Genomic DNA, 26,379 nt, shown 5'->3' with positions numbered 1-26,379 from the left:
CAAACAGGTAGTAGGAAGATGGGGTCAAGTTCCTAGTATCACTCACTGTCTAGGCTCTGTAGATGCATGGAAGAAGATTAGATCTGGTGTTCATGGTCAGGAAAGGCTTCTTATAGGAAGCAAGGTTAACCCTGAGTGAAGGAGGGAAGAGGATTCGGGGGCCAAGGAAACATGGTATATACAGTATCCTAGAGGGAGAGAGAGCATGAATGTATGAATAGCCACAATTTGGCTCCTCATTTGTTTAACCCATGATAAATTACAGTTAGCATATTTTTTCTTGGGGAAAAATGAAAGAAAGTGTGTTCCCAGAGACACTCTGGAGTCCCTGGGCTCTTCTGCTTCCGCTGCATCATACTCTCCCAGTTCATTATTCTTTCATCCATTGACTCTCCCCAAATCTTTGTTAAAATCCATCCATTCACTTTTTAGTGAATACCTAATATGTACAATTCTATACCAAGCTCATAAAATGGAAAGAAGAAAAGTATCTGTCCTAAGTTCACATGAAAATGTGCAAAATCATTACTGTACATGTATGAGTGGGTGTGTCCATCATCATTCCATAGTGAGGGCCTTGCAGCATGGACATGTGGGCAAGCCAAAGGAATGGCTTAGCCAATGTCTCACTTTGTTGTTGTTGGTTTTTTTGTTTGTTTGTTTGTTTTGTTTCGTTTTTTTAAAGGGCACCTCTCTGGTGAGCTGACACAGCTTTTCTCTTCACTTGAAAATACCAGTGAAGAAGTAAAAGTGGCATAAACTTATGGAGGGTTTGAAAATTAGAATGATACTCAACTAGGCAAACTAGGTTTGAGATTCCCAAAAAGAATCTGGAAAGATCTTTGAGAATCTGGAAGACTATTCAGCTTGATTGATAAACATGCTATAGGACATAGGAACAAAGTCTCTCTCCACCTTCTGCTCCCTAGCTGCAAGCACACAGCTGTTTTAAGCCTAAAAACAGGACAGTTACCCTTCTTCTCTGGTTATATTGTATTGTTTTGTTTTGTATTGATTTTTAGAAGCAGACAGTGAGTTTAATTTCCTAGGTTCCCCCCACAACTTGAAACATTCCCTATCTTCCTTTCAGTTCAATCTGTTTGAAAACTGCCAAAGGGCCGGAAGTATGAGTCACAATCAACGGCAAGGACTTGCATTCTAAGCCTCCTGCAAAAAACTCTGCTTCTGGGGCAGACACAGGAAAAGCCTTGACAGCTCTGTGAATTTGGAAGAAGGATTGTTCTAAGGTTAGGAAGTCAGTCAACAGTGACCTTCCTCAGTCCTATAAAGCTACACAGATAAAAAACCACTGCACTCTGGTCACTGGCATCTAGTTGGAGATCCAAAGAAGCAAATCAAGTGTACAGTGAATGGGGCTGAGAGTGAATCATGTGTCCTGTGTTCTGGGAAATACTGAATAGGCCTAGCTCCTAATTGGGGTGGATTTTAAAATATAATAAAGTGAGCCCCACAGGGAAAAGCATTGCATACAAAGAAGAAAGAAATACCATTTAAAACACTTACAAAAAGTTCTCTTGAAACTTATTACTGAAAACAAAAGAAAATATTGGAGAACTTCTTGGTATATTCTAGAGGTTTTTTTAAAAGGCATATCTCTCTAAAATAGGGTAGGGCATAAACTTACAGGAAAAGTTGAGTTAAGATGAAAAGACAACACAGTGAGAGGGACAAGAAATGACAAAGACATAAAACAAATAAAAATGCAATAAACAAATCAAAACCTACATTGAAAGCAATATGAACCATAATTTTCATGGATAAAAAGAAGATCAGAGTTGTCATAAGGCATAGCATTTTTTTAAATTTAATATATTAGAAAAACATTTTGAGGGTAGAGTCTATGGCTTATTTGTGTTTTTTTTTTTTTAAATCTCAACAGCACCTGAAATCAAATAATTGCCTTTCAGTCAGTTATTACAATCATTTACCAAGTGAATAATGAAAGCTGCTGCCCAAGGTCACAATGCAAACGAGAGGCAGAGCTTCAATAGAAATGTGAATCCTGATTTTTAGGATGCACAGCTTCATGAGTCTACCTGAACTCATAACTCTGGATTTTGCAGAATGCAACTAGGATGATAAAAGGAGTTCCAACAGATGCACCACACATAGTTTGATACTGAACCACTCTTCTTGGCCTTGACCTTGCTCCTTTGGTCTCATCATCAACTTGTCACTTTTCCACCCATTTTTATTCTAACCCTGGTCTTAGCTGTGGTTTCCTCCTGGGAATGTCTCTAGGCTTTCTTTCCAACCTCACTGACTCAGATTTGAAGTTATTTGCCACTCCAGATTTGACCCTACTCTGAGGTCTTCCACTCTGATGCCTACCCTCATACGCAAGAACAGGACCCAACCCAAGAATCTTCCCCCTAAATAGAATCTTTTCCTTCTGGCAACAGTTGTCTTCCTGTGTCACCAGCTGTTTGGTTTTCCTTTGGTGATAATAGTATCAACCTGTAGCACCTGGCTAAAAAGAGATAATAGAAATAGGGGTGATCAGCTTAATAGGATACCTGGACTAATTAGCTTCTTAGGTAAGTATTTTCCCTTTCAGTTGATAAATAAGGTATGGAAGGTTAAAGCTACACATACCATCATCCAAAAAAAAGGAGAAGCATAAGTAATAACTCCCAGTATCCAAACATTTGACACTGGTAATTCCAGCTTCTTTAAATACAAGACAAAAGAAATGCATGCTTTTAAAGTAAAGAAAGGACATGGTCATACATGATATGGAGGCAAATACTCACCATTAGGAATGATTACAAATCTTAGGGGTGGGTGTGTGTGTGACTGTTCTTATTTTGAATGAGTGGTTATATGGTTTTCACCATTCTAAAGAAGTAAAGAAAACTCACATGTTGAAATTGGACCTATTTACATCTTAGTTTGAAAACATACCAGTGTGTGACATTTGCATGTTAGCTCTGTGAGGTCAGCACATACATCAAAGGTGGAGCAAGCCAAGTTTCTTTGCCGGGTCACTGTCAAACCAAGAGATGTTGGTCCAGTGACAGGCACACAACAACTAATGTGTTTTCCTGTAGCTTCTGCCTGGTAACACCTACTTGCATGTCCTTTGAACCTTCGGCCTGTAGCTGTAGGAACCCCTCTTAGCCCTGGAACTAACTGAACTCACCAGCCACTGACATCACCAGTCACAAAATCAGCTGGGAAGCTGAAGACCCCTAGTCCATCCCAGGAAGCATTTTTTTCATGCGGGTCTGGATATTTATCTCTGTAGTAGAATCCTGTCCTCATTTTCTTTCCAATACAAGAAGCATCTCATATCTGATGGACCCTACCAGACAGCTAATGTGGTAGTAATTTTGAAAATGTGCTTTCCTCCTTGTATATGAAATTAGTTTTTAGTCACAGATTATTATTACCTCTTTATTGTGGTGGTAGGGGTTTTGTTGTTGTTGGTTTATTTGCTTATTTTAATTCTTTTCCAAAATACTCATTCAAAGAAGTAAATTGCTTTGGACACAGAGCAGGGCATGGAAACACACCAAATACTGTATTCATCATTGGTTAAAATATGTTTTCTCTGCCTCATTTTGGAGGTTTTTCACTACCCAGAGCTAAAAGTTATTTTCTGGTTCTCTGAAGAACTGTGATTTGAAAGTTGGCCCATACATGACTAAAACTCTGGAGAGACTGTGCTGTTCCATTGGTCTTTAGAGCAAGTGTGCCAGTGGTGGGTTGAGAGTTAGGAAAGAAGGTCTTATCCCATTCCTAAGAGACCAAATCCTAACCTGATGCTTGCTAACAGATTCAGATATGGATGAAGTCAGCAACTCAGCTGAGTATCTGTGTAAGCTCAGGAGAGGCCAGAGGTTGTACCCCTATGTTGTCTTCTGATAAGGAGATAGATGATAGAGACAGAAGCTGCTGAGCCAACTGGAGAAGCTCTTGAATGATATCTTTGTAAGTCTTGAGAACAGGAAGACCCTTACATATGAGTTGGTTACTGTTTTGTTGTTATTTAACACTGTTTTATTCAACCATTTTTTATTATTGTTTGCTCATGAAAACTCAAATAGTGTGACAAAGACTAGTGTCCTCAGTGTCATTTAACTGGTTTTCTCATAATATGCTTTATTTTTGAAGTGACCAACTGGTTGTGATTTATAATAAGGCCAATTTAAGGGACCTGACATGAAGTTATTTCACATGTATCATTACCCACATTCATAATCACCTGGTGAGATAATATTGTTACCCCATTTAAAAGAAGAGAGAAACTGAGGCTTAGGGAATTTAAGTAATTTACCCAGAGGAGAAAAGAGTAGATTAGAAAACAGTCAGTTCAAACATGAATCACTGACAGTCTTTGGAGAAAGAAAAAATAGTTAAAAAGAAAAGGAACTAGAACTTTGTGTTTCCTCAATCCCTCTTCTCTGTTTTCAAAGTGCCTATCATATTTCTTCCTCATTTTAGTGACTTTTAAATTATATCACTGAGTCAGACTTTTGTTTCTTATTGCTATTTTTTTTTCTCATTGCCTTTCCTATATACAGCAAATAAGTAAACCAAAAGGAAGAGTGTGGATGGACAGGAATCTCCTACAAGGCAGAGTAGCATGACAGAAGGCTGAGAGGGGAATCAGGTGAAATCCACTGGGAAGGTACAGGAGATAAACAGTGGGAAGAAACTGAAGAAAGAAGACAAAGAATGAGATCCAGGCTGGCATTCAGACTCAAAGCAAGCTGGCATTCAGACAGCAGCAAGTCTGGACAGGAGAGTTTTAGAGAGCAGCTTTGGTATACTGGTGCATGAGCACATTAAAATGGCTTAAACTTAGAACCTCAGATAAAGGGAAAACAAAGCATGACGTGTCTGGTGCAGGAGGCAAACAGAAAATGGACTGATGTGTGGTATAGGATTCACCAATAGAACAGGTTGTGAAAACTTCAGCCCATCATCCATACTTAGTGTGTGCATTAGTTGCCCATTGCTGTTTTAATGAACTACTACAAATTTGCAGTTTATATTGATTATCACATACTTCCATGGGTCAGAAGTCCATGTGGGCTCAACTGGTTTTCCTGCTCCAGTTTTCACAAGACCAAAACCAGAGACTCCTACTGGAAGGTTCTGGGGAGAATCTGCTTTCAAACGCATTCAAGTTGTTGGCCATATTTAGTACCAGCCGTTGAAGGACCAAGGTCCCTGTTTCCTTGCTGAATGTCAGCCAGGGGTCCTTCTCAGCATCTAGAGGCTCCTGATATTCCTGGGCTCATCACCCAGTGCCTCCACCCTCAAACCCATCAGTGGTGGGTCAAATCCTTCTCATGCTTTCAACCTCTCTGGTTTTCCTTTCTGCCTCACTCTTCTATCTGATCTCTTGATGGATGCTTTTGCCTTCCTCTTATGCTTTAAAAGATTCATGTAGTTATTGTGAGTACAACTGGATAATCTTCCTTTTTTAAGGTCACTGGCTAATAACTAATTCCATCTGCCATGTTTCTTTATAGCTGTGCCTAGATTAGTGTATGAGTAACCAAGGGACAGGAATCTTTGGGACCTCTTTAGAAGTCCACATTGTAGTAGCACATTCATCTGCAGTCCCCCAAATATGGATTAGTTTTAGGCAATGCCAAGTGTTAGCCGGGACTCCTGACACTTACTGAATCCTCTCAACATCCCTGTGGAGATTTGTCCCCCTTTCTCTTGTAGGCTGCTGGATTGTTTCAGACCTGGCCTTCAATCTCTCTCCTCCCTTCTGTAAATCTTTCTCTGATCTTCCTCATTGCCTTGTCCATCAGTTCCACCTTCATTATTGACTGAGCAAACAGGGCATTTTTGCTGCTCCATTGTGTTCTAGAAAGCTTTCAACAAATTCCCCTGAGCCTTGGATAACCCCATCAAGCTCTGATGACCCTAGAAAAACCTCAGGACTGGGAATCCTCTTTACTTGTCTCTTGTATTCTTTAGGGACCCCTTGGGAAACTATCCCTAAGCCCTTTTTTCTGACTAACGTGTATAATCACATCAATGCTTTTAACAACTAGGAAGGAAAAAAATTAACTGAATTACCACAGGTTAAGTATCCTTTATCTGAAGTCGTTGGGACTGGAAGTGTTTCAGGTTTGAGATTTAGATTTTGGGATATCTGAATATATGTAATGAAATATCTTAGGGATAGTACCCAAGTCTAAACACGAATTTCATACATTTTTATTATACAATACCAATATTTATAATAATTTTATGCATGAAACAAAGTTTTAAGGTGTGGGATTTCCCACTTGCGATGTCTGTCCTGCTCAAAAAATTTCAGATTTTGGAGCATTTTGGATCCAGATTAGAAATTCTCTACTTATAATCCATCTATTAATAATCTTAAATCATTTTAAGGGCTGATGAACCTAAAATTCAAAATACCAAGAATTAGGACACTCATTTCCACAATTTAGAGCATTATTAAATCCTTGCTAAAACACAAATCGCTGGGCTCACACCAAAATTCATTTTATGTAAGCTCCCAAGAATCTACATTCAGCTTGGATATCAGTAAAGTGTTAAGAGGTATCCCCAAGTTTAGGCCGCTACTAATTGGCAGCAAGATTCAAGCTGAAGTCGAGGTGAAGAGTTACCATCTGTCTTTCTGTTTAAGAGAAAAAATGAACACTTACAGACTGATAAGGACTAAGGCTTTGTCTAAGCCTTACAAATGTGTCCCCCACACATTTGTACTACCTGTCCCTTGGTACTCATCAGGGGCATCTGATTTCTCCACACTCCTAGATGGTTCTATATCTTTAGCCTTAGGATCTCAATGCTAATCATCAACCTACCTTCTCCCTAGCTGCTGTGTGGGTTACAGCCAGCAGTCGAGAATGCCCTTCATTCATTGCCTCATGGTTCCCATAGCATGTCCAGAGACATGCTATTTATTGCTTTGAAGTCAGTTAATGAATGGGGTTGAACTCAATGCAATTACAAAGAAAGAGAATGAACATTTATTAAGATAAAGGGAACAGCAACATCAGTGTTTATAACAGTGCAACTCACAATAGCCAAGATATGGAAACAGCCAAGGGGCCTATCAATAGATGAATGGATTAAGAAAATGTGGTATACATACACAATGGAGTTTTACTCAGCCATAAAGAAAAATTAAATTATGAAATTGTGGCATTTACTGGTAAATGGGTGGAACTGTAGAGTATTGTGCCAAGTGAAATAAGCCAGACTCAGAAAAATCAAAGTTTCAATGTACTCTTTTATATGTGGAAGCTAGAACAAAGTAAATAGGGAAGCGGGGATCAAATATCATGAAGACTGAGGGAAGGATAGAAGGAGATTGAGGGGAGGGAGGAGGGACGGGAAAGGAAATACAGAATGAATTTGACAAAATTACCCTATGTGCATGTATAAATATATCATAGTGAATCTCACCTAATTAAAAACATATAGATGAATAGAAAGTAGAACAGTGTAGTAAAAGAAGGGGAATAGAGGGAGTAAGAAGGGGAAGGAAAAGAGGAGACACTGGGAACTAAACTCGAGTAAAATTCCATGGAAGTATGATTGTCAAAATGAACCCAACCTGTGTACAAGTATAGTGCACCAATAAAAGCAAATGGGAAAGGGAGAAGAAGAGGGAAAGCAAATGAACAATTAATAAGTGCTATTTATGTACACACAGTGGGTACTGCGGGGCACCAGAGGATGCTCTTGCAACACTGCAGCTTGCTGGAAAAACATGGCATTTTGTAAATAAGATCTCATTTAATTCTCATAAAAGTCCTTGCGGTATCATATCCCCATTTTTCACATGAAAGAAATGAAGCTCAAAGAGATTATAAAACTCTCACAATTGTCAGGCTGCATCAAAACTGAAACCCAAGTATCTTGCTCTAACATACATCATCTTTCCATTTATATATACTTCTTTTCTAAGCTTAAAAATCCCACTATTTGGATAAATACAGCACTAGGCTTTAGAGATACTGCAGTGAAGGATACAGGTAAGGTGTGTCAGAACACCTAGATTGTGGTTTCCATTTGAGAAGGATAATTTAGGATGTTGAATTACCCATTCTAGTTGTTTGTATGTTTTGGCCACCATACGAACAGTTCCCGTGTTTCAGAATATGAATTAAATGCTTTCTCTTACAGTTCCACTCCATTACATAATAGCCAAACATAAATAAAATGTGCTTATCATTGCAAGTCTCCAGTGGGGGTTTCCTCATACATTTGGCTGTCTCGCCTAAATATTCAAAATAGGCACATACATATTTCTAAACACACTCCTTCTATGTATGCTTCCTCCCCACTTCCTCTTATCAGTGGATCCATTAACCCATCCACTGGCCTGTCCCAACCTTCTCAACCATTACAAAACCATACTCCCCCAGGACACTGCAGCCATTCTCCTTCAGGACAGCTCCTCAGGTGTTCTTTATCCTCCCAAGTGGTCCACGTGGCAAGCACTCTGTATAAAGATCCATCAGAGGCTGGAATTGCCAGGGCAGGGCTGAGGTTCCTGGAATTTGAGATAAATAGACTTAATGGTCATCTGCCCTTCTTTTTTCTCCATCTGCATATCAGATGAGATGTCAGGAAGCAGGATCCCAAACCACAGTACTTTTACACTTCAGACAGAAATGTCTTGCACTAACTTGTTTTGCACCATGGCTCTGGTATTAGTGGTCAGCAGGTATTGGGAATGGCTTTGGAGGAATGTGTACTCTGCTTCTCCTTTGATAGTACCTCCTATATTGTGATCCATGTAAAAAAAAAAAAAAAACCCTTCTAGAACTCTTCACAGAAATAATTTTGTCTCCTTGAATGACAACTGTGTTTTAGTTATCAGGAAAAGAAAACCTATGTTACCCATATGTATTCCTTTTAGCCATAACTACTAGCAAGCTCAAGAGTTAAATTTAGTGCTGCATTACATACATTGATCACCTCATTCTCAATGTCTAGGGAAAAGAAAAAAAAACCCTTCCCATTTCTCCTCTATGATTTTTGAGCTCCTCCTCTATGGAAGTTTTGAGAAGGATCTATGATATCTTTCTATTCAAATACTAATGTTTTCTGAAAATTTGTATGGATATTTGTTGGGGATTAAATAAATTAAATTCAACTACATCACATCCCCTCTCACTTATGGATTCTTACTAATTGAGAACAACCAGTTATATTGTCAATATTATAATTCAAAGCACTAAGTTTTCTAATAAATACTGATAGGGGAATACCTCTTGATTACAAGGTGAAATTCTATCAGCACCCCCATCACACATTATCCATCCAGACCTGTTCTTCAGGACCCAACTGTGGATCAAGTGCATAGAGGATCATGGACTGATCAACTTCCAATTGATGACCAGAGAGAGGAAGCCAGAGAGAGGCAGCCTCCTCGCCTGGCTCTGGAAGAGAGCTCTAAGCTGTGGCCCAGTTGGCTTCCCTAACACAACAACAGCAGGAAAGAGAGCAAGCACACACTCATTCATGACTAGTGGTCCTTCCCCAGGACCATACCTTTTTATAATTAATTCTCCTAGATTGTGTACCTGTTTCTTACTCACACAATGGCTCATATGAGTGCCTGGGACCCAGCCTTTACCCCAATCTCATATAAGCCACTCCTGTGATTGAAAGGGGTAAGTGTGGGGTGTGGGGAACTGAGAGCACATAGTTAGTGATTTTTCCTCCTGGGGTATGGAACACATGTCTTCTCCTCCCTGTGAGTATTTGAAGAGCCAAGTAATAAATATTGGTCAACTATAGTTGTATAAATTGACAGGGAAGGATAGGATCCTGGGAGAGAGAATGGCATTCAAAAAGGAGAAAACTTTGAATTGTCACTAGTTTACATATAGCACAAATGTAAATTTAATGTCTACTATGTGCCAGGCACAGTACTAGGCTTTAGAGATACTGCAGTGAAGGATACAGGCAAGGTTTGTCATTCTCTGTGTTCCCTTGGGAAAATCATTTCCTCACCTGTGAGATGAAGTTCTCTATTTTCAGCATTGTTCAGGTTCTCTCCTAGTTCCAGCATTATTACCATATGTTTAGGTCCCTGCACAACTTCATGAGGTATGTTCCTTTATAAAATTGGCCTGGGAAGAGGAATTCCCCAGAATTCTTCTCTGATCTTTTCTTCCAGTTTTTCGTCTGCCCGTGTGTTAGAATCAAAGCCATAGTTTTTATGTAGTACCCAATTATTTTCCAAGAATAAGCCATCAGCAGGTAGTTGTACTGAAATTAGGGATCCCCTCATTGGCATACTTGGAAGAGAGATTCAGAAGAGCAGGGGGACAGGATGCTGAGTAAGGAAGGACAGGAACAGGTGCTGGCAAGGTGAGCGGGGGTGGGCTCAGGAAGATACACACACAGTACAGGCATTTCTGCCATGAACTGAAGGCAACAGGAAGAATTTTTAATAGGGAATCACATGATTAGATTTACACAAGAGAACAATCTCTCTAGCTCCATTGTAGAGAGGAACACTGTTAAAAACAGGGAGATTTGCTCAGGGATTCCAGCTCAGCAATCAGGAAAGACATCACAGTGGCCTGAATTAGGGAAGTGAAGAACTCTGAAGATAGAGAATAGAGAATGGAGTCAGAAAAGGTAGGGGAAGTCAAATGTGCAAGACTTGGAAACATTTAAGCATGGAAAGTAAGGGAGACGGCAAGAAAGGGAACTCTCAGGTTTCCAATTGGAGTAACTGAATGGTGTCTGTTCCCTGCAATAGCCCAATTCTGGTTAGGGGCAGAGTCTAGAGAAAGAAATGCAGTCAGAGAGGAAGAAGGGCAGGAATCTAGGTAGACCATTCACTCTATTGTGCTGCAAACTACATATTCACATCTGGTTGAGCTCAAGACCATATATACTATATAACCTGAGTAAATAAGTGTTATGTGAATTAATTTTATAATGTGAAAATCTAATGTGAATGATAGGGTTGATGCCCACAAACTTCATGCTGGGCCGGATGAAACCACCAGCTCTTGTCCTCTAGGCATATTCCACAAGAAGACCTGGAAGAATGAAAGATGTGAAGGTGAGACTGTGAACAGTCTTAATGGCCCCCAAATCCAGCATCCTGTTCAGTCCTAAAATCTCTCAGAGATTGTCCTATTCCATATAAGCATCTGGTTCCGATTGACTTTAATGGGATTCCCTTACAAACCACAGATTCTAAATTATCCCTGAGTAGGTACAGCATTTATAGGAGACATATTACTTTATTCTGAATACCCCTTGGGCACTATTACACTGAATTCTGACAAGAGCAGAATTCAGAATATGATCATCTAGTATGAGAATGGCACTGTTCACATGCTGATTGCTTGTAAGTCACAGAAAATAGGTATTTGTAAGAATTTTTTAAAATAAAAAAGACATATAATTTATGCTAAGAAATATCAAACATTATATTCCTATTGTTTTAATTTTATTTTGTTTCATTTTAGCTTAATCCAAAGGCAAGTCATTTTTGGGGGGAGGAAAGGATACATTTTTCCCCAGGTCTGGAGATTAAATGATTTAGTAGGCATCCCACGTTCAGCTAACAAAAGGGGGATTTGCATATGAACTTGTTTCTGCAAGAAATCACATTTAACATGTTCATAGTTCATGGGAATTCTCTGTATCAATGGCAGCTCCTTCTGGCCATCTCCTTCTTTTTTCTTCTTCTTCCTCCCTATAGGTCACTGGATTGAAACTATCTCAGGACCTCGATGATCTTGCCATCCTCTACCTGGCCACAGTTCAAGCCATTGCTGTAAGAAACTTTAATGTCATTTTTAAGGAAATTTAAGATTATCAATGTACTCAGAGACACAAGCCTCCCAAGATACACCAGATGCTTTTGTGACAGAGTTTCTTAATTAAAGGAGAACTTGCCAAAAAGAGATGCCGGTATTTCTGGAAGGAAAAGTTGATAAAGGTCTTTGCTTGATTTGCTAATAAGCTTACATAGTGAAACTGAAAGGAGTTAAAGTCTTTGAGCATCATGCCCTTCCCTTCCTTTCCCACCTCTTTGTCTTATCTAAAGTTCATCTAATCCTCCTTTGCCTTATCTAAAGTTCATCTAATCCTCCCATCACCAAGCACTTTCTTAACACTTAGGTTTGTCCAGGTGCCATGTGCATACAACAGAGAACAGAACTTTCCAACTACTGAAGGAATATGCCTTCTTTGATGCCACTACATAGGAGTATGGATATACCTCTTAATTGTGTTTTCCTGAAGCCACTCCTTATTGATTTAATAGTTTAGCCACTTCGGTGAAGTCAATCACACTATTTTTTGCATGGCCACTTGGTCAAAAAGAGATGGTTCTGCCACCTATTAAACTGCAGGAAGTAAACACTATGATGAAAAAGGAAAGCCTACATTAGTAAAGACAATTATTTACTACTCTTTTTTTTAAGTGGTGATGATTATCATAATAATACATAATAGAATTTGGGGGAATTTATTATATACCAGGCTCTATGTCAAATACCACACACCCATTATCTGATTCAACCTTGTAAAAGTAGATATTATAGTCCCCATTTCACAGATTAGAATCCAAAGCCTCAGTGTTGATCAGGGCAACATAGCCAGTGCATGGCAGAGCTGGAAGGGGAATGCATACAACTAGATACAGGAAGTAGTGAGGAACATTTATTTTCTAACATGTTAACGTTATTATATGAAAAGTCTTTTAGCAAAATGAGTCACTTACATTGAAGTGAATAATTTTGGAAAATCAAAGCTATGTGATGCTCAGTTTTGTGAGCATATTGCTAAGAGGTAGATGTGAAGGACAAGGTCAAACAGATTGGGCTCAGGGTCATCACCTCTTAGTGGTAATGACTATGACCTCTTGGGAACTCCAACTCTGTACCAGGCACTGCAGTCTTACTCTGTGACTTAGGACTGTAACCCTATATGTCAGTGGTATTGTCCTCATTTTACAGACAAGGGGCAGGCTATTTGCCAGGGTCACACAGCTCATGCATGGTAGCTGGAATTTGAACCTCTCTCCATGTCACTCCCAGGCTCCTCTCTTTCTACTTTACCACGCTGTAGTTTTCTTTGATCTATTTGTAAAATCTACTTGGATAAAATAAACATTCTGGCATTCCCGAGATTAGTTTTGACTTAACACATATTAGAAAACATCGTTAATTTGGCCTGGATTTTCTCACAGAGGTCCCTTTCCCAGTAAGAACATTGCAGCAGAAGTTCAAGAATTTGAAAGTGAGGTTAAATATAATGTAGGCTGGAGAGAAAAAAATAAAGAGTGTGCCTTAGTGTATTTAAGTGACTGTTTTATTTTTCCCATTGTCTTAATGATCTTTGTATATCATGAAAGAAAGGCATTTTAGGACAGATTTCTCCATAAGGTTTTATTATGGACTGACTCAGTTGAATTGGGAGGTGTCTTTTGCAAAAGCATCTGAGTGTGCTGATCTTTTAGGCAAAACTGTGCATCTTAATGAAGCAGTCTGACAATAGATATTTTCCCATAATTTCCACCTTGAAAAAAATTGTTTTTGTTTCCTTGGTCCTGAATATTGCCTTAGTACCTATTTGTCATTAATAAATTCAATTAATTCCTCTCTGTAGTTAAACCCATGGTTGGTATTTTATAGGAATGGAATGAAATGAAAGAGAAAAATTAGCTCAAGACTGTGCAAAACCCTCCATGCAATAAAATTCTTGCTCATGCTTCATTGAAAGACCTGTCAACTACCCAGTTCATCCATAGCCTGTTCATCTGTAGTTTTCTTTTCAGAACAGGCCCTTAAAAAGTACTATTTGCATTTGAAGTCTCTTGATTTGCATTCGGTTCTGTACATTCTCAGTGGAGTAGCCTAATTTTAATTTAAATTTCTCAGTGAAAACATTTTTTCCAGAAAGGTGAGCACAAAATCATTGTGGCACAAAGCCCTTTGGTGGGGCATTCCAGGAGGTGGAGCAGTACACTGTGGAGTCTGGGAGTCTGGGATACCAGAAGGGAATGCCCTGTAAGGAACCACCAGACTGGGAAGTTCCAGTCAACCAGGCCACACAGGGGAGCAAGGCTGTCACAGCCCCTCCAGGGAGTGCCTCTTGTTCAGGTTCTTCCTCTGCTTTTCCCAGGAAATATGATTTGTTTTACTCTTGACTTAGGCCTGTTAATCATGTGGCTCCACCTCCCTGGTTTTAGAAATATCAGTTTCGCACGGCATTCCCATGCAAATTGGGAAGTAGCTATACTTCTTCCCATATAGACATATTGTTCTTAGGGAAATTACATGACTCCTAAGCAGGGTAACAATGTGCGGTATGCAAATTTGTTTTACCATTAGCAATGGCATGAAAGGGCCTAGCGGAGTGCCTAGTATATGGCTAATCACCAGAAGAGTCCTCATCCATAAACACTTTCCCGGTGCTCCAGCCCAGCTTTCTAGAGCAGCAAGCTTGTAACTTATATATTACTGTTTTATCAAGTCTCAGACCATACTTTTTATTTTTTTTCACATTGTCATTTTTGATATTCCATAGAATTTTTAACTGAATGAATATGGTATTATTATTACTATTTAACAAACAAGAAATGAGTCTTAGAAAGATTAGATATGAGAAATAAGTGAAATTCCTGAAGAACAGCTCAGTTTTTTTTTTTGTTTTTTTGTTTTTTTTATATACTAAATTCAAAACTGCTGCTCTTAGCTGTTAAGGATCCATGCCCCTAGAGCAGTCCAGACTTACCTGGAATCTATGGGCATCAAATGATCCCTGGAGGACTTAAAGGCATCTGTTGACCCCCTGAAGTTATGTTTAGTACTATTTTGTGTGTGACTTTTTTTTATCTGGGCAGATCAGTAGGTTTTATCATGTTCTCAGTGGGGTTCATGACCCCCCAAAAAGCTTAAGAAAGAACATCTGGGGGTAATCAGCCATAGTCAGTAAGCAGGATCTGGCCTTATGCAGTACAACGTGTTTTAACTTTCTAAACACGCACCATCTGTTGATTATCTTTGGAGGCCCAGGTTTCACCTAATCCATATTTTTAACAGATTCCTGAGTACCTTCAGCAAACCCTGAAGACCTCTGGGCAGGAACTGCTGTGCCCTTTGCTCATGACAGCCCTGTCCCTCATGATTTACTTCAAATCAACTGAGGTTTCAAATCCAGTGACCCCAGATCACCCACTGACCTCTCTCCCCCTTAGAGGCACCCCTGCCCAGGGGAGTCAGCATTCAAGCAGCCTGGTCAAAGGAGGCAGCTGCACTTGCCCTACACCCACCCCTGGGCTCTGAGGTCAGGCTACAGCGTGCTGACTGCCCAAATCTGGGCCTTCTTCTGATCTTCTTACCCTTAAGCTAAACTTCCTCTTCTCTATGTATTGGGTACCAACTGCTCAGTGACACTCACACTCTTACCAAAAGCCATGACAGTGGCTTCTATCTTCTCTCCAGCCAGATTGGCCTTCTTGGTGGCCCCCCATCTGGAACCTTGCACTTGGGCCTTTGGATCCTCCATCTTCCTATCTCCCTGACCTGTTCCTCCCTCCTCCTCAGCAATTCACTCCCATGGTCACACCTAGGATTTACCATCTCCCTGGATTGCTCAGACTTGAAACATTTCAAGGACTCTCTAGCCAACAAAAAATCCTCTTTTACATTTCTCTCCTGAGTCACCCTCAAATATCACCATGTGGCTGCTTCCTTAGGGTCACATTCCAGTTCATCTTCTTGTTTTTAATCCTTATTCAAAATACCTTATGAATTTTGAACTTCTAGTTTTTTTGAATTTTCAAATGAATTATCATCCTCAACTATTTGAATAACCTAGCCAAAAATAAAGAATTGTACATTAAAATTCACTCCCATATTCCTAAGTTGTATAGTAGAAGTGTAGTCCTCCTCTCAAACTGTATTGGTTTTTACCAAATTTAATAAACTGTACAAGACAGGAATAAAGGTAATTCACATCAGGAAGATAGTGGGACAGAAGGTCTGAGATATAAGAAACGAAGTGAAAAGGCAGTGAAACCCTGAGCCAGCCGGAGTGTGTGTTTGCCACAGAAGACTGACTGGAAATGGATCCTGGTTCCAGAAGCCTCATTATTAGAAAACTATTACCTGGTTTCAGGTGATAACAAAGGTTTCAGCCTTTGTCAATGTAAGTTTTACATTCTTGATGAAATTAGAGCCCTCTTTTCTTGGCCCTACTACTGGACTCCCTAGGCACATTTTTTTAGGGAAAAAAAAAAAAAACTCTTTAGTTCCCCTTTAGTTAAAGAGGATTGATCTGGGTGCCACCAGCTCTGTTCATTTTGGAGCAACGTTGAAATCACTCCATTCCAGTATGGCATAGAGTCCCAGGCCACAGTAGATGCTCATCAAATGTTTGAGTGAGCTGCATTAATATTAACTGTGCTAACAATGTCAACTGTTTTTGTTAGTGTCATGTAACTACTGATAAAAGTAAATGCTATAGTAATTGAGAAGGTTTTGGAGTCAGGCAGGCCCAGGTTGGAATTCCCCTCTGTGAGCAATTAACTGTGTCCCATAGGCAACACAGGCTCTCTGAGTCTGAGCTTTCTGAGACGGTGTGTACAAAGCTATTGGTGCAGGGTCAAGAATGGGGCAAACACTTAGCAAATGTTCCTTATCATTTACTTTTGCTACCATACTAATGGTTTCTTTTGCTTTTCCCTTTAAGTTTGGGACCCGCTTCATTATAGAGGCCATGGAGGCAGCAGGGCACTCCATCAGTACTCTTTTCTTGTGTGGGGGCCTGAGCAAGAATCCTCTTTTTGTGCAGATGCATGCAGACATTACTGGTAAGTCTGGGGAGGAAGAGAGAAAGTCATTTTAGGCTTGGCAGCCATTGGACATCACCAAGTGCTGGGCAGGTTGAGAACAGGAGGATATGGGTGATGGGTCAAGTTATTAAGATGACTCTGAAGATTTATGTTCATCATAAGGAAATTGACTATTGAATGAGATGAGAGAGGTCAGTAAGAGCTAGATTTTGATTCCAGCATTTACTCCACAATTTTGAATACCTCTTATGATTTGGGCTTTGTAGGCAATATTGAAGATACAAATATGAAGAAAGACATAATTCTTGCTCTTACAGAGCTCAGGATCTATTGAGGAAGACAAAGAACAAATAGACTCATTAAACAAAATGTTGAAGAACTTCTTAGTGAGTAAATCATAAGATATTTTGAAAACCCAGTGGGAACTTTGCCCAGTTTTGAACCTATGACAGTGCAGGCCAATGTGATCTAGAAGAAGTGATTAGAAAGATGCTGTGGGAACTGGGACCTGGCCACAAACTGGGAATTTGAACCCAAGGAGCCCACCATCCTTAGATTCCTTCTCAGCTCATCAGAATCCAGAATCATAACACAGATGGAGGGAATCCAGAGTAATGGGCTGAGCCCTTTGTGACAAGGGAAGACAGTGGCAGAGCAATTTCTTAGTAAGTGCCCCTGGGACCCAGGGAAAGGGCCCTACTGACAGGAGATTTGCTGATGGCATAGAGACAGGCCTGCACTCCCATTTCTCTGGACCCAGTACCTATACCTCTCTTGCTCATTCTCCCCTAGTGTCTCCTGAAGCATCCCTGGGAGGGCCAGGCACTAAAACATGGAGAGGGGAGGGAAATAGGGGAGGGTTGTACCCAGCCTTATATCCAGCCTGATATCATCCCACTCTACCATGGCCTTCATCATGATCCTCTCTGGCCCCTGTTGCCTGGGCTCCTTTTCTCTGACAGCTGAGCAAGTCAAATCTCTGAGCTCACTCAAATCTCTCACCTCCTCATATTCTGTTTCTCCTCCAGGCCATGCAGATTTCTGCAGAAAAGAGCTTTATGTAATGTGATAGACACTGTTGATCTCTATACACTCTAAGAGGAAGCTCAACAGGCTAATTATCCCCATCTTTGAGATAAGTAGACTGAGGCACAAATTAGAAAACATTTGATAAAAATGTATAGTCTAAGAGTAGACCTATCAGGTTGGGAAGTGTAGAATTTACTTCCATTTAACAAGTTCCTACTATGTGCCAGTGTGAATCACCCTATAAACATTTGATCCTCCCATAACATGGAAATTAGAAAATAGACATTACACACAAACCATTGAAGATGGTAGATTTGAATTAAGTTGACTTTTCCAAAGTCAAACAGCCAGTAAGGGATGGGTCAGGAGGAGTGTAATTTAGTTATGTCTGTACCCACTATCCCTCTGCTGCTGACCCAGGTTTCTTGACTTTTCCGGTGTAACCATTTGATGATGATCCCTTTACAAAGCTGTTCAAAACCTGTGGAAATGGACCATAGAGAGTGGTTGGAAGACTGAAGCACAAAGAGGAAAGACCAGAAAAGGGGCCCACATTACCTAATTTTCTAAAAATCAGCTGATTGGTTCAGTGAAGGTTCAGACTTAAAACTTGGTTTGTGATCTTCTAATTTCCAGCTTCAAATAGCCAAAAACACATCCACCTGGATGTAGGAAGGAAGATAGAAGTCAGGTTTGAGTTAACATATTGCTCAATGGAATGAGGAAATCAGGGCCCTTGAAAGCAGGCAATCCAGAGTGACCAGGACACTGTCTCGACACTAGTTCCAGCCTTTGTGAAAACGGGTCACCTTCTAAGCCTGATACCCTGAGCTGACTCAGAAGCAAGGCCTGCAGCCATTTCACTGAAAGTTCGGCTTTGGAAACTGCTCTTCTCCAGACTGCTGAATGAAAAGGCTGTTAATCGTTGTTTGGATTCAGATTGAAACTGGACCCTTTGTTTCTAACTATGCACCAGTTACAGTTATAGACAAAGGGACCTTTTCTTTGGCCTGGAATTCCTCTGCTTTTGGAAGCCTGTGACTGACAAGTGATGGCAAAGTACATCTGCCTTTAAATGCTTTGGGTTCTGCTAAACTCATTAATGCATCAGATAAAATAGTTCACATTCCAGGCAAGGCCCCCCTCTTCCTCTCCTTCACCCAGCACTTAAAAAAAGGAACACATTTGCATTTGTCCCTGAAAAAGGCCCTGAGAACACAGTGGCCATACATAGCAGCCTGTGGATAGGTAGTGCATTTGGTGCTTTTAAACATTGTGATTGCTCTAATTTTCCTACCAAGAAAGATTTAGAGAGGACATGGTACATGATGCTCAGAAATACATATGAAAAAACATGGTAGAATTTGCAAGATTCTTTGGAGATGGTACAGAGTGGTGGAAAGAACAACAAGCCAAGACTGTGACTCAGGACCAGTTATTTTACCTCTGTGAGCCTCAGTTCCCTCTTGTGGAAGACAGAAACGTTATCATCTCTCTCATGTAGATCATGCTGAGGGATAGATATGTCAATGCTTGGGAGTTGGTTAACAATGAACCCTGTGCCTCATTCCCAGTAGAATCTGTATCTATGACATCACTTCTCCCCTCCAGACAGCCCCACACCAAGAGGAAGAAGGGATGGTAGAGAAAAAGCAATTTAATATATTTTTTTAGCAAAATCTTTCCTGTGTTAGGAACAGCATGCTCTATGGGGCTTTGCCGGCTTGGGAAATGCCAACACTGGAAATAATCTCTTGGTGCTCCGGTCACTTAGTTAACTGTGGTTTCAGGAAATACTTGGTGTGTACTAAGTAATTGTAGGTTTTCCTCAGTGACTTGGGACTAAATGTTCCTTCTTCTAAATTTTGTTTTTAGTACTGACAATATCCATGGGGGTTTTCCTCTTCCTGTCTTACTCATTATTTTAATCCTTTGTTCATTCATTTATTCACTGCAATGCATTCTCTGAGCATACCAGCCTATCAAGTGCTGTGCTTCACATGGGGATGCAAAAAGAGAATGATGCCCCACGGAGGGATTTGTTATAAAACAGAAAATGTGCTCATCATGGTCCTGTGACCAATGTGCAAAAGAGTAGAGTGGGAACCCAGAGGACAGAGTTGTCAGGGTCATTCAGGTCCAGGCAGAGAACAGATGCACACTCAAGTTGGGTTAACTGGAGAAAAGCTGAATAAGGGATCAATTTACAGAGGTGTGAGCAGAGGTTAGGGAGACCTACACCATCAAGAAGTCCCCTGGGGCAGCCAGCAGTGTTTCTACTCCTAAGCTTACAGGGTTAGAGAGTTCCAGGGAGCTAGTGGTATCTAGAAACTGAGGGTCATATGAAGAAGTGGCCCAGCAGAAGTCTAGTCAAGGATGTTGCCAGAGGACAAGGCCCATCTTTCAGGGCTCAAAGCAAGTGGGGAGATATGTGGAGGAGGTAGGGTTGGTCTGAGAGACAGTTGGAAGCAATGGGTTATTTTACCCAGGGTAAAAGGATGAGGAGAAACATCACAGATAGGGAAACTTCAAGAATTGTCACAGCTAATGTTAATTTAGTGCTTTCTCCAAGTCAAGCAGTAGGTGCCTTACTTTCACCAGCTCTTTTAATTCTCACAGCAACCCTAAGCTGGAATTTGAATCCCATTTTGAAAAAACAAACAAACAAACAAAAAAACACATACACACACACACACAAAGAGAAGTCAGGATCGCACAACTAAGTTGGTGAAGAAGCCAAAGTTCAAACCCTGGCAATCTGGCTCTGGAGCATTTTGGGCTGCAACCTGAGAGCTAATAGGGGATTCATTAGATTCACTCTGGTCTCTGGTTTCCAAGGGGAGGGATTTGGGAGTAGTTTCTCCCTACCCAGACATAGGGAAATTTTGGCAGGGAAAAGAGGGACTGGGAGACAAATGGTGTTTGTTGGTGCAAGCTTCTAAAAAGTCCCAGATCAAGGGAAAAGTCTGAGTAGCAGGCTCACATTACACCCCCATCATTCCTGGGATTCTGCAAAGGTCTACAGTGCCCTCTCCTAACTGGGCCATGATCACCCTTCATTGTGGCCTGGTTTTCATCCTTTCCTTCTAGATGGCTGACAGCAACCTGCTCTGCCCTTCCCACTATTGCACTTTGCAGTCCAGGTGAAGTACAGGTAGAGTCTTTGCTCCCCATCCACCTAATTCTGACAGTGCCAGCCACTATTTCTGCAGAGTTTACCATGGGCCAGGAATTTGTTGAGCCCCATGTGTATGCCCTGTTGTTTACCCTCAGAGTGCACCTGTGTGCTAAGTCTTATCCCCATTTCACATGGGGAAACCAAGACTGCAGAGTTTAAGGAGCTTGCAGAAGGACTCAGTGGAATTAGGAAACAAACCCAGGTCTGAGTTTTTCCCAGAGCCCACTCACCTGAGCTTACAGCAGGGGGACTGGTATTTCCAGGTCTTATGGGAATTCTGCTCCCTGGTCCCTTTATGTGGTGGCTGGGCAGCTGACCCAGCCCTGAAGAAAGGCAGTGAATTAGGAATGATGTGACAAGGAGGAGTGTATAGCAGAGAGGTCTTCCTTGATAAGAGACGGTCTTTAGAAAAATAGCTCTCACGTGCTGAGTAGAGGAAGATTTCACTCCAGAACTTACCTCTGTGGCATTTGCTGCCATCTCCCAATAAGCAACTATATATATGGTAGGTACTGTTTTAATGCCTTATTTTTAAGTCCTATGATATGGGTAGAATCTGAAACCTACTTTGGAAACTGAGGTAGAAAGAAGTTAGACAACTTGCTTAGGGTCACACAGTGAAGTCAGTAAAGAAGCTGACAATTTAGAATCCTGAATTATTTGTATTAGTCGTGAACCCTCTGGGAGTTGATATGTGGAGGCTTCTTCCTGCCTGATGGGCCCTTACTCACCCTTCAAATGCCTGTGTAAGCCCCATGTCCACAATGATCACCACTACCCCAGAAAGTCTTACTCTCGTAATTTAATCACTCTCCATGTAGGAGGTACTGCCTAAACACCAGGAATACAGCTGTAGACCAGACAAAGCCCCTGCCAGCAGAAAGCCCGAATTCTGGCATGAGGAACAAGACACTAGACAACATAATACAATATAGGCTGGAAAGTGAGGAGGAAAGAGGGAGGAGGTGAAGTGAGGGTACATTGTCATTTTTGAATCCCATGCCCCAGGCTCAGTGGGAAGGTTATGTTTACATGAAGAAGGGGAGAAGGTGGTTACCAGGTGGGCATCTGGAAGGACCTAGCAGCATATTCAAGAAACAGCCAGGAGGCCAGAGTCATATGGCTGGGAGGAAAGGAGAAGATCAAAGTGACAAAGTAAACCTAGACCCTGGAGGGAAGGCTTTTTCAGACAATGTCAGTGCACTGAGAAAGGGAAGAAGCCACTGGAGAGCAGAATCCCACCCTCTCTTGCTACTTTCCTTCTCTTAGTACATCTCAGTCAGAGAACCAGCCCCCCGCATGACCTGCTTCTCTTTCTCATCCATCTCCCCTCTGATCTGAACAACAGACACTGTCTGATTCATCTCAGGCTTCCCTGGGCCCAACAAAGCAGTAACATACATTTGTTGAGCTGAACTTGAACCAAATGTCAGGTAGCAGCTGGAATACCTGGGCTCTGAGGTCTCCAGAGCTGATACGTATGGTGTGGGCTCTCGAGGCTCTGAGCTATTGTACCAGCAGGCACAGCCAGTGAAACCCCTTAGAACTGGGTAATTCTGGGGAACAGGGGCTGGGGGTCCTGGGAGGGCTGCTCCTGGGGTTGCTTGCTGGCTCTCCACACTGCCCCCACCCTGCTCCCTAACCAAGGTGTGGTCTTGTTCCGCACAGGCATGTCTGTGGTCCTGTCGCAAGAGGTGGAGTCTGTTCTTGTGGGAGCTGCTATTCTGGGTGCCTGTGCCTCCGGGGATTTCACTTCTGTGCAGGTATGTGAGACCTGGGGGCGGGCCTTGATTCCTCCTCTGTCTGAGGCTGATCTTCCTCTTGACAGCAGCTCTCATCTTGCAAAACACACACAGGATATAATTAAGAAATGATAGGTTGCAGCCAGGGAAATCACAAATGCTTCCAGCTTCAGACATATTTATTGCAGTTTTCATTTGACTTGGCTTCTGTTGGTGTTGGTTCTGTTTTTCTGTTGGTTCTGTTTTTCTGTTGGTTTTCTTTTTTCTCCTTTAAAATGGCTCTTAAATTATGTTTTTAAATTTCCCCCTTGATAATTTTTCTTTGCACAATGGAAACAAGTAAGACTCAAATGGTTTTTTGTGCATACTTCAAATTTTGTTTTTGTTTATTTCAATCTTGTCACTTTCCAAATAGATACGAGGCCTCTGTCAATAAGAAACACAGGGAAAAAAATGTTAGAAAAGAATTAAAAAGGGAAATAAGGAACAAAAATATAGGAAGAAAGAAACAATTTGGTGGCTGTGATTGAGTACATAATTTGGCTTTGAGCTTCCTGGCAGCCAAGACAAAAAAAAAAAAAAAAGAACGCATGATTAGTTGCGTAATTCTTATTTTCAGAAGGAGGAAGCATACTAATTTCTCAGAAGACACAAAGCTTTTTCTGCCACCAAATTGCATAAGACATTGCACGTATGGGGCTTTGTGGATAGAGTCCAAGTCTAACTAAAATAGTAGAAAATGGGTGAAAAATGAGGATACTGGAGAGGCTAAGAGCAAAGGCTCTGGGGTTGGACCTGGGCTCCAATCCTAGTTGTATAGTGTCCTAGCTCTTGTGACCAAACCACTTTGCAGCACACACCTGCGCTTCTTTATATACTTTAGACTTCATGACAGTAGCTTGTTGTGAGTTCGTTCTATGGGTCACATGCTCCCATTAGTCCCCAAGTAGCTCTATTATCCACATTTTATACTTGAGGAGCCAAAGGTATAAAGAAATGGCTTAGCTTCACATGAAGCAGCCAGGAAAGGCTGGAATGGAGAAGTCTGGCTCCCAGGTCTCAGTGGAGAGTTCAAGAGATATTTGTTTAGCAGTTAATATGAGAACTTAATGACTTCCCCACAGTCTCAGGGTTAAGGCCCAAAGCCAGGTTTTCCACTAGTAGCCCAGTAATTAGAATTTCATTTACTGTGACCCTCTTCTGTGCCTGACTATAACCTCCTGACACCTGTAATGTCCTTTGTGGGCCATAAAGACTGATCAACAGATCCAGGAAGCTTACAAAACTTAAGGGCAGACTGTTAGATACAAAAGCCTCTTTCTACAATCCATTCTTTTTGTAGTACATTTTGGGAAAGGTGGTATTCTACACACTGTTCTAACCTCTGGAATTGATGACTCCAAAATTTCTCTAAGGAATAGACTACATTTAAGAATACCTAATAGACTTTAACCAAAGCCATTAAAGAAAATGGGTACAATTGAATTTCCAATGTTTTCTGGTTTCACTGATTCTCTCTCAAAAAACATCACATGGAAATTTTATTTACTGTTGAAATATTAATGGATTGTAGATTGTTATTATTATAATGTATGAACTTTAGAAACTGTCTCACAACTAGAGGTCTTGTTCTTCTTGGGATAAATTATAATAGTTAAATCAAAATAATAGTTATGTTTATTAAGGCACTTCATAACCCCCAAAGTGATGGTATTTAGAGAGGAGATTTTGAAAGATAATTAAATGAGATCATGAGGGCAGAGCCCTGATTCCAAGGGTTAGTGGCCTTATGCAAAAAGATATCAGAAAGTTTCTCTTATTCCCTCAGAATTTGACTGTGTAAACCAAAAGAGCACCCTCACCAGAGCCCAATAATGTTGGCACCCTGATTTCAGACTTTGAACCTCTGAAACTGTAAGAAAATAAATTTCTGTCATTTAAACAACAATTCTTGATATTTTGTCAGGTCAGTCTGAGCAGACTAAGACACCTCTTGACAATCTCCATGCCTGGGACAGATCATTCTATCCTTGTATTATAGATAAGAAAACTAAGGTGCAAGGACATTTTAAGTATTTACTCAAGGCCACACAGTTAGTAAGGGTGGAAGCATCATTGAAATGGAAGTCTCTGTGGATCTATACCCTATGTTAATCCTCATTCTTTTTCTAAACTGTTTGATTTTTTTCCTTCTTTCTTTAAAATATTTTCTTGGCTTTAAAAAAAAAATTTAGTTGTAGATGGACATAATACCTTTATTTATTTATTTATTTTTACATGGTGCTGATGAGGATTGAACCCCGTGCCTCACACATGCTAGGGCTACAGACAGAACCAGGGCTTCCAGCTCCAAGAGTTCCATGATATCCTCCTTTAATTAGAAACTGAGCTCAGTTCTGCATTGGCATCTTTGCTACAAGAGATTTGCTGTTAATCTTTGGAACAGAATCTAAGATACGGTATATTTGGACTGGTGACTTGAGTAGCAGCTGCAGGGTTCAAAGCATCTTAAAGACAAGCTCATGTCTCCTACTCAAGCCAAGGAAGTAGGTGCCTGTTCTGATTGTTTTCAGGTTATCCTGTAACTCAGCAGAGGGAGCCCCTGAATGAGAAAGGCCCAAGTTGTATCTGTCATCATTTACCTGCCTCAATCCCTACAGTCTTGACTCAGTGCTTTCTTATACATCCTCAGACAGTATCACCTGTCCTCTCCAGGTACTTGTTTTGTTTGTTTGCTTTTAAATATCTAAATAAGAAAAGTTACCACCACTAGGACTGTTAAGCTGAGGAGGCTCGAAAGTTCCACTGTCCCCCCAGGTGTAATCAACATCATTAGAATGATTATGTTTAGAACTGGTTTAGAGAAGTAAGTGTATGTATTTGGCTTCATTCACCCTTCTCAAAGAGAAGCCAACCTGTGAGCTCAGGCCTGGGGAACCAGCTCAAGATTCTGGCATGGTGAGGTAAAACAGAATTGCTTCTTCCCCAGGATTCAACCAGATCTTCAACAGTCTTTTCTTTGAACTTCAAAGATCCTAGCCAGGTCTTCAGAGGACCTGCCATTCCTGACTTCAGAGAAACCAAATAATTCCTTTCAGGAACTCAACTATTACAGCAGAACTCAACTATTGTCTTGTCTGAGGTCACATATCTAGTGGTTGAATGGAGGATTTCACTTTTTATCTAGATGGGCTGACATTGGCAATGTAAACCAGTCATATCCATTAGATGAAGGGAAGGCTAGAAGAGTTCAGAGGACACTGACTGCAGACCTACAAAAGGGGAAGCAGGTTTTCCCAATTTATTAGGCCCATGAATGGAAGACTTCAGCCAGGGGCAGAGCCCTGTGTCTACCTTTTGTGACACCAGTGTATCAGAATGGAACCATTGTGGTAGATTTTATTAAAGCTACTGCAAACTTGTATATATGTCAAGTCCAAGGAAATCCTGAGGTGGAGGGTTTGGGACAGTGGATGGAATTTTGTGGGTGAGGTATTAGTGGGAAAGATTGGTCAAGTATAAGATCCACTGCTCTTACCAACTTGGAAACATGTTGACGATTACTAGCTTTCACCTCTTGTTCTTTTTTCCACTAATATTTTCATTTTCTGGGTCTTCCT

At 40.8% G+C, this 26,379-nt stretch overlaps 1 protein-coding gene across 7 annotated transcripts in view; it reads left to right on the top strand.

Moving 5' to 3' along the window:
- FGGY (FGGY carbohydrate kinase domain containing) overlaps positions 1-26,379 on the top strand; it is a 413,229-nt gene that overhangs the window by 307,641 nt on the left and 79,209 nt on the right. For 6 of the 7 annotated variants that reach the window (XM_081308913.1, XM_081308910.1, XM_081308912.1 and 3 more), the window contains 3 exons: positions 11,708-11,782; positions 16,708-16,828; positions 22,686-22,780. In XM_081308913.1, coding sequence (XP_081165039.1) covers positions 11,708-11,782; positions 16,708-16,828; positions 22,686-22,780 — 291 coding nt within the window. The remainder of the gene's footprint in view (positions 1-11,707; positions 11,783-16,707; positions 16,829-22,685; positions 22,781-26,379) is intronic. The other variant, XM_081308911.1, reaches the window with a different exon arrangement.

The sequence above is a fragment of the Spermophilus citellus genome, assembly GCF_964194105.1.
Source record: "Spermophilus citellus genome assembly, chromosome: 9".
Lineage (NCBI taxonomy): Eukaryota > Metazoa > Chordata > Mammalia > Rodentia > Sciuridae > Spermophilus > Spermophilus citellus.
The sequence above is the reverse complement of the archived record's forward strand: the minus strand, read 5'-3'. Positions and strand labels throughout refer to the sequence as shown.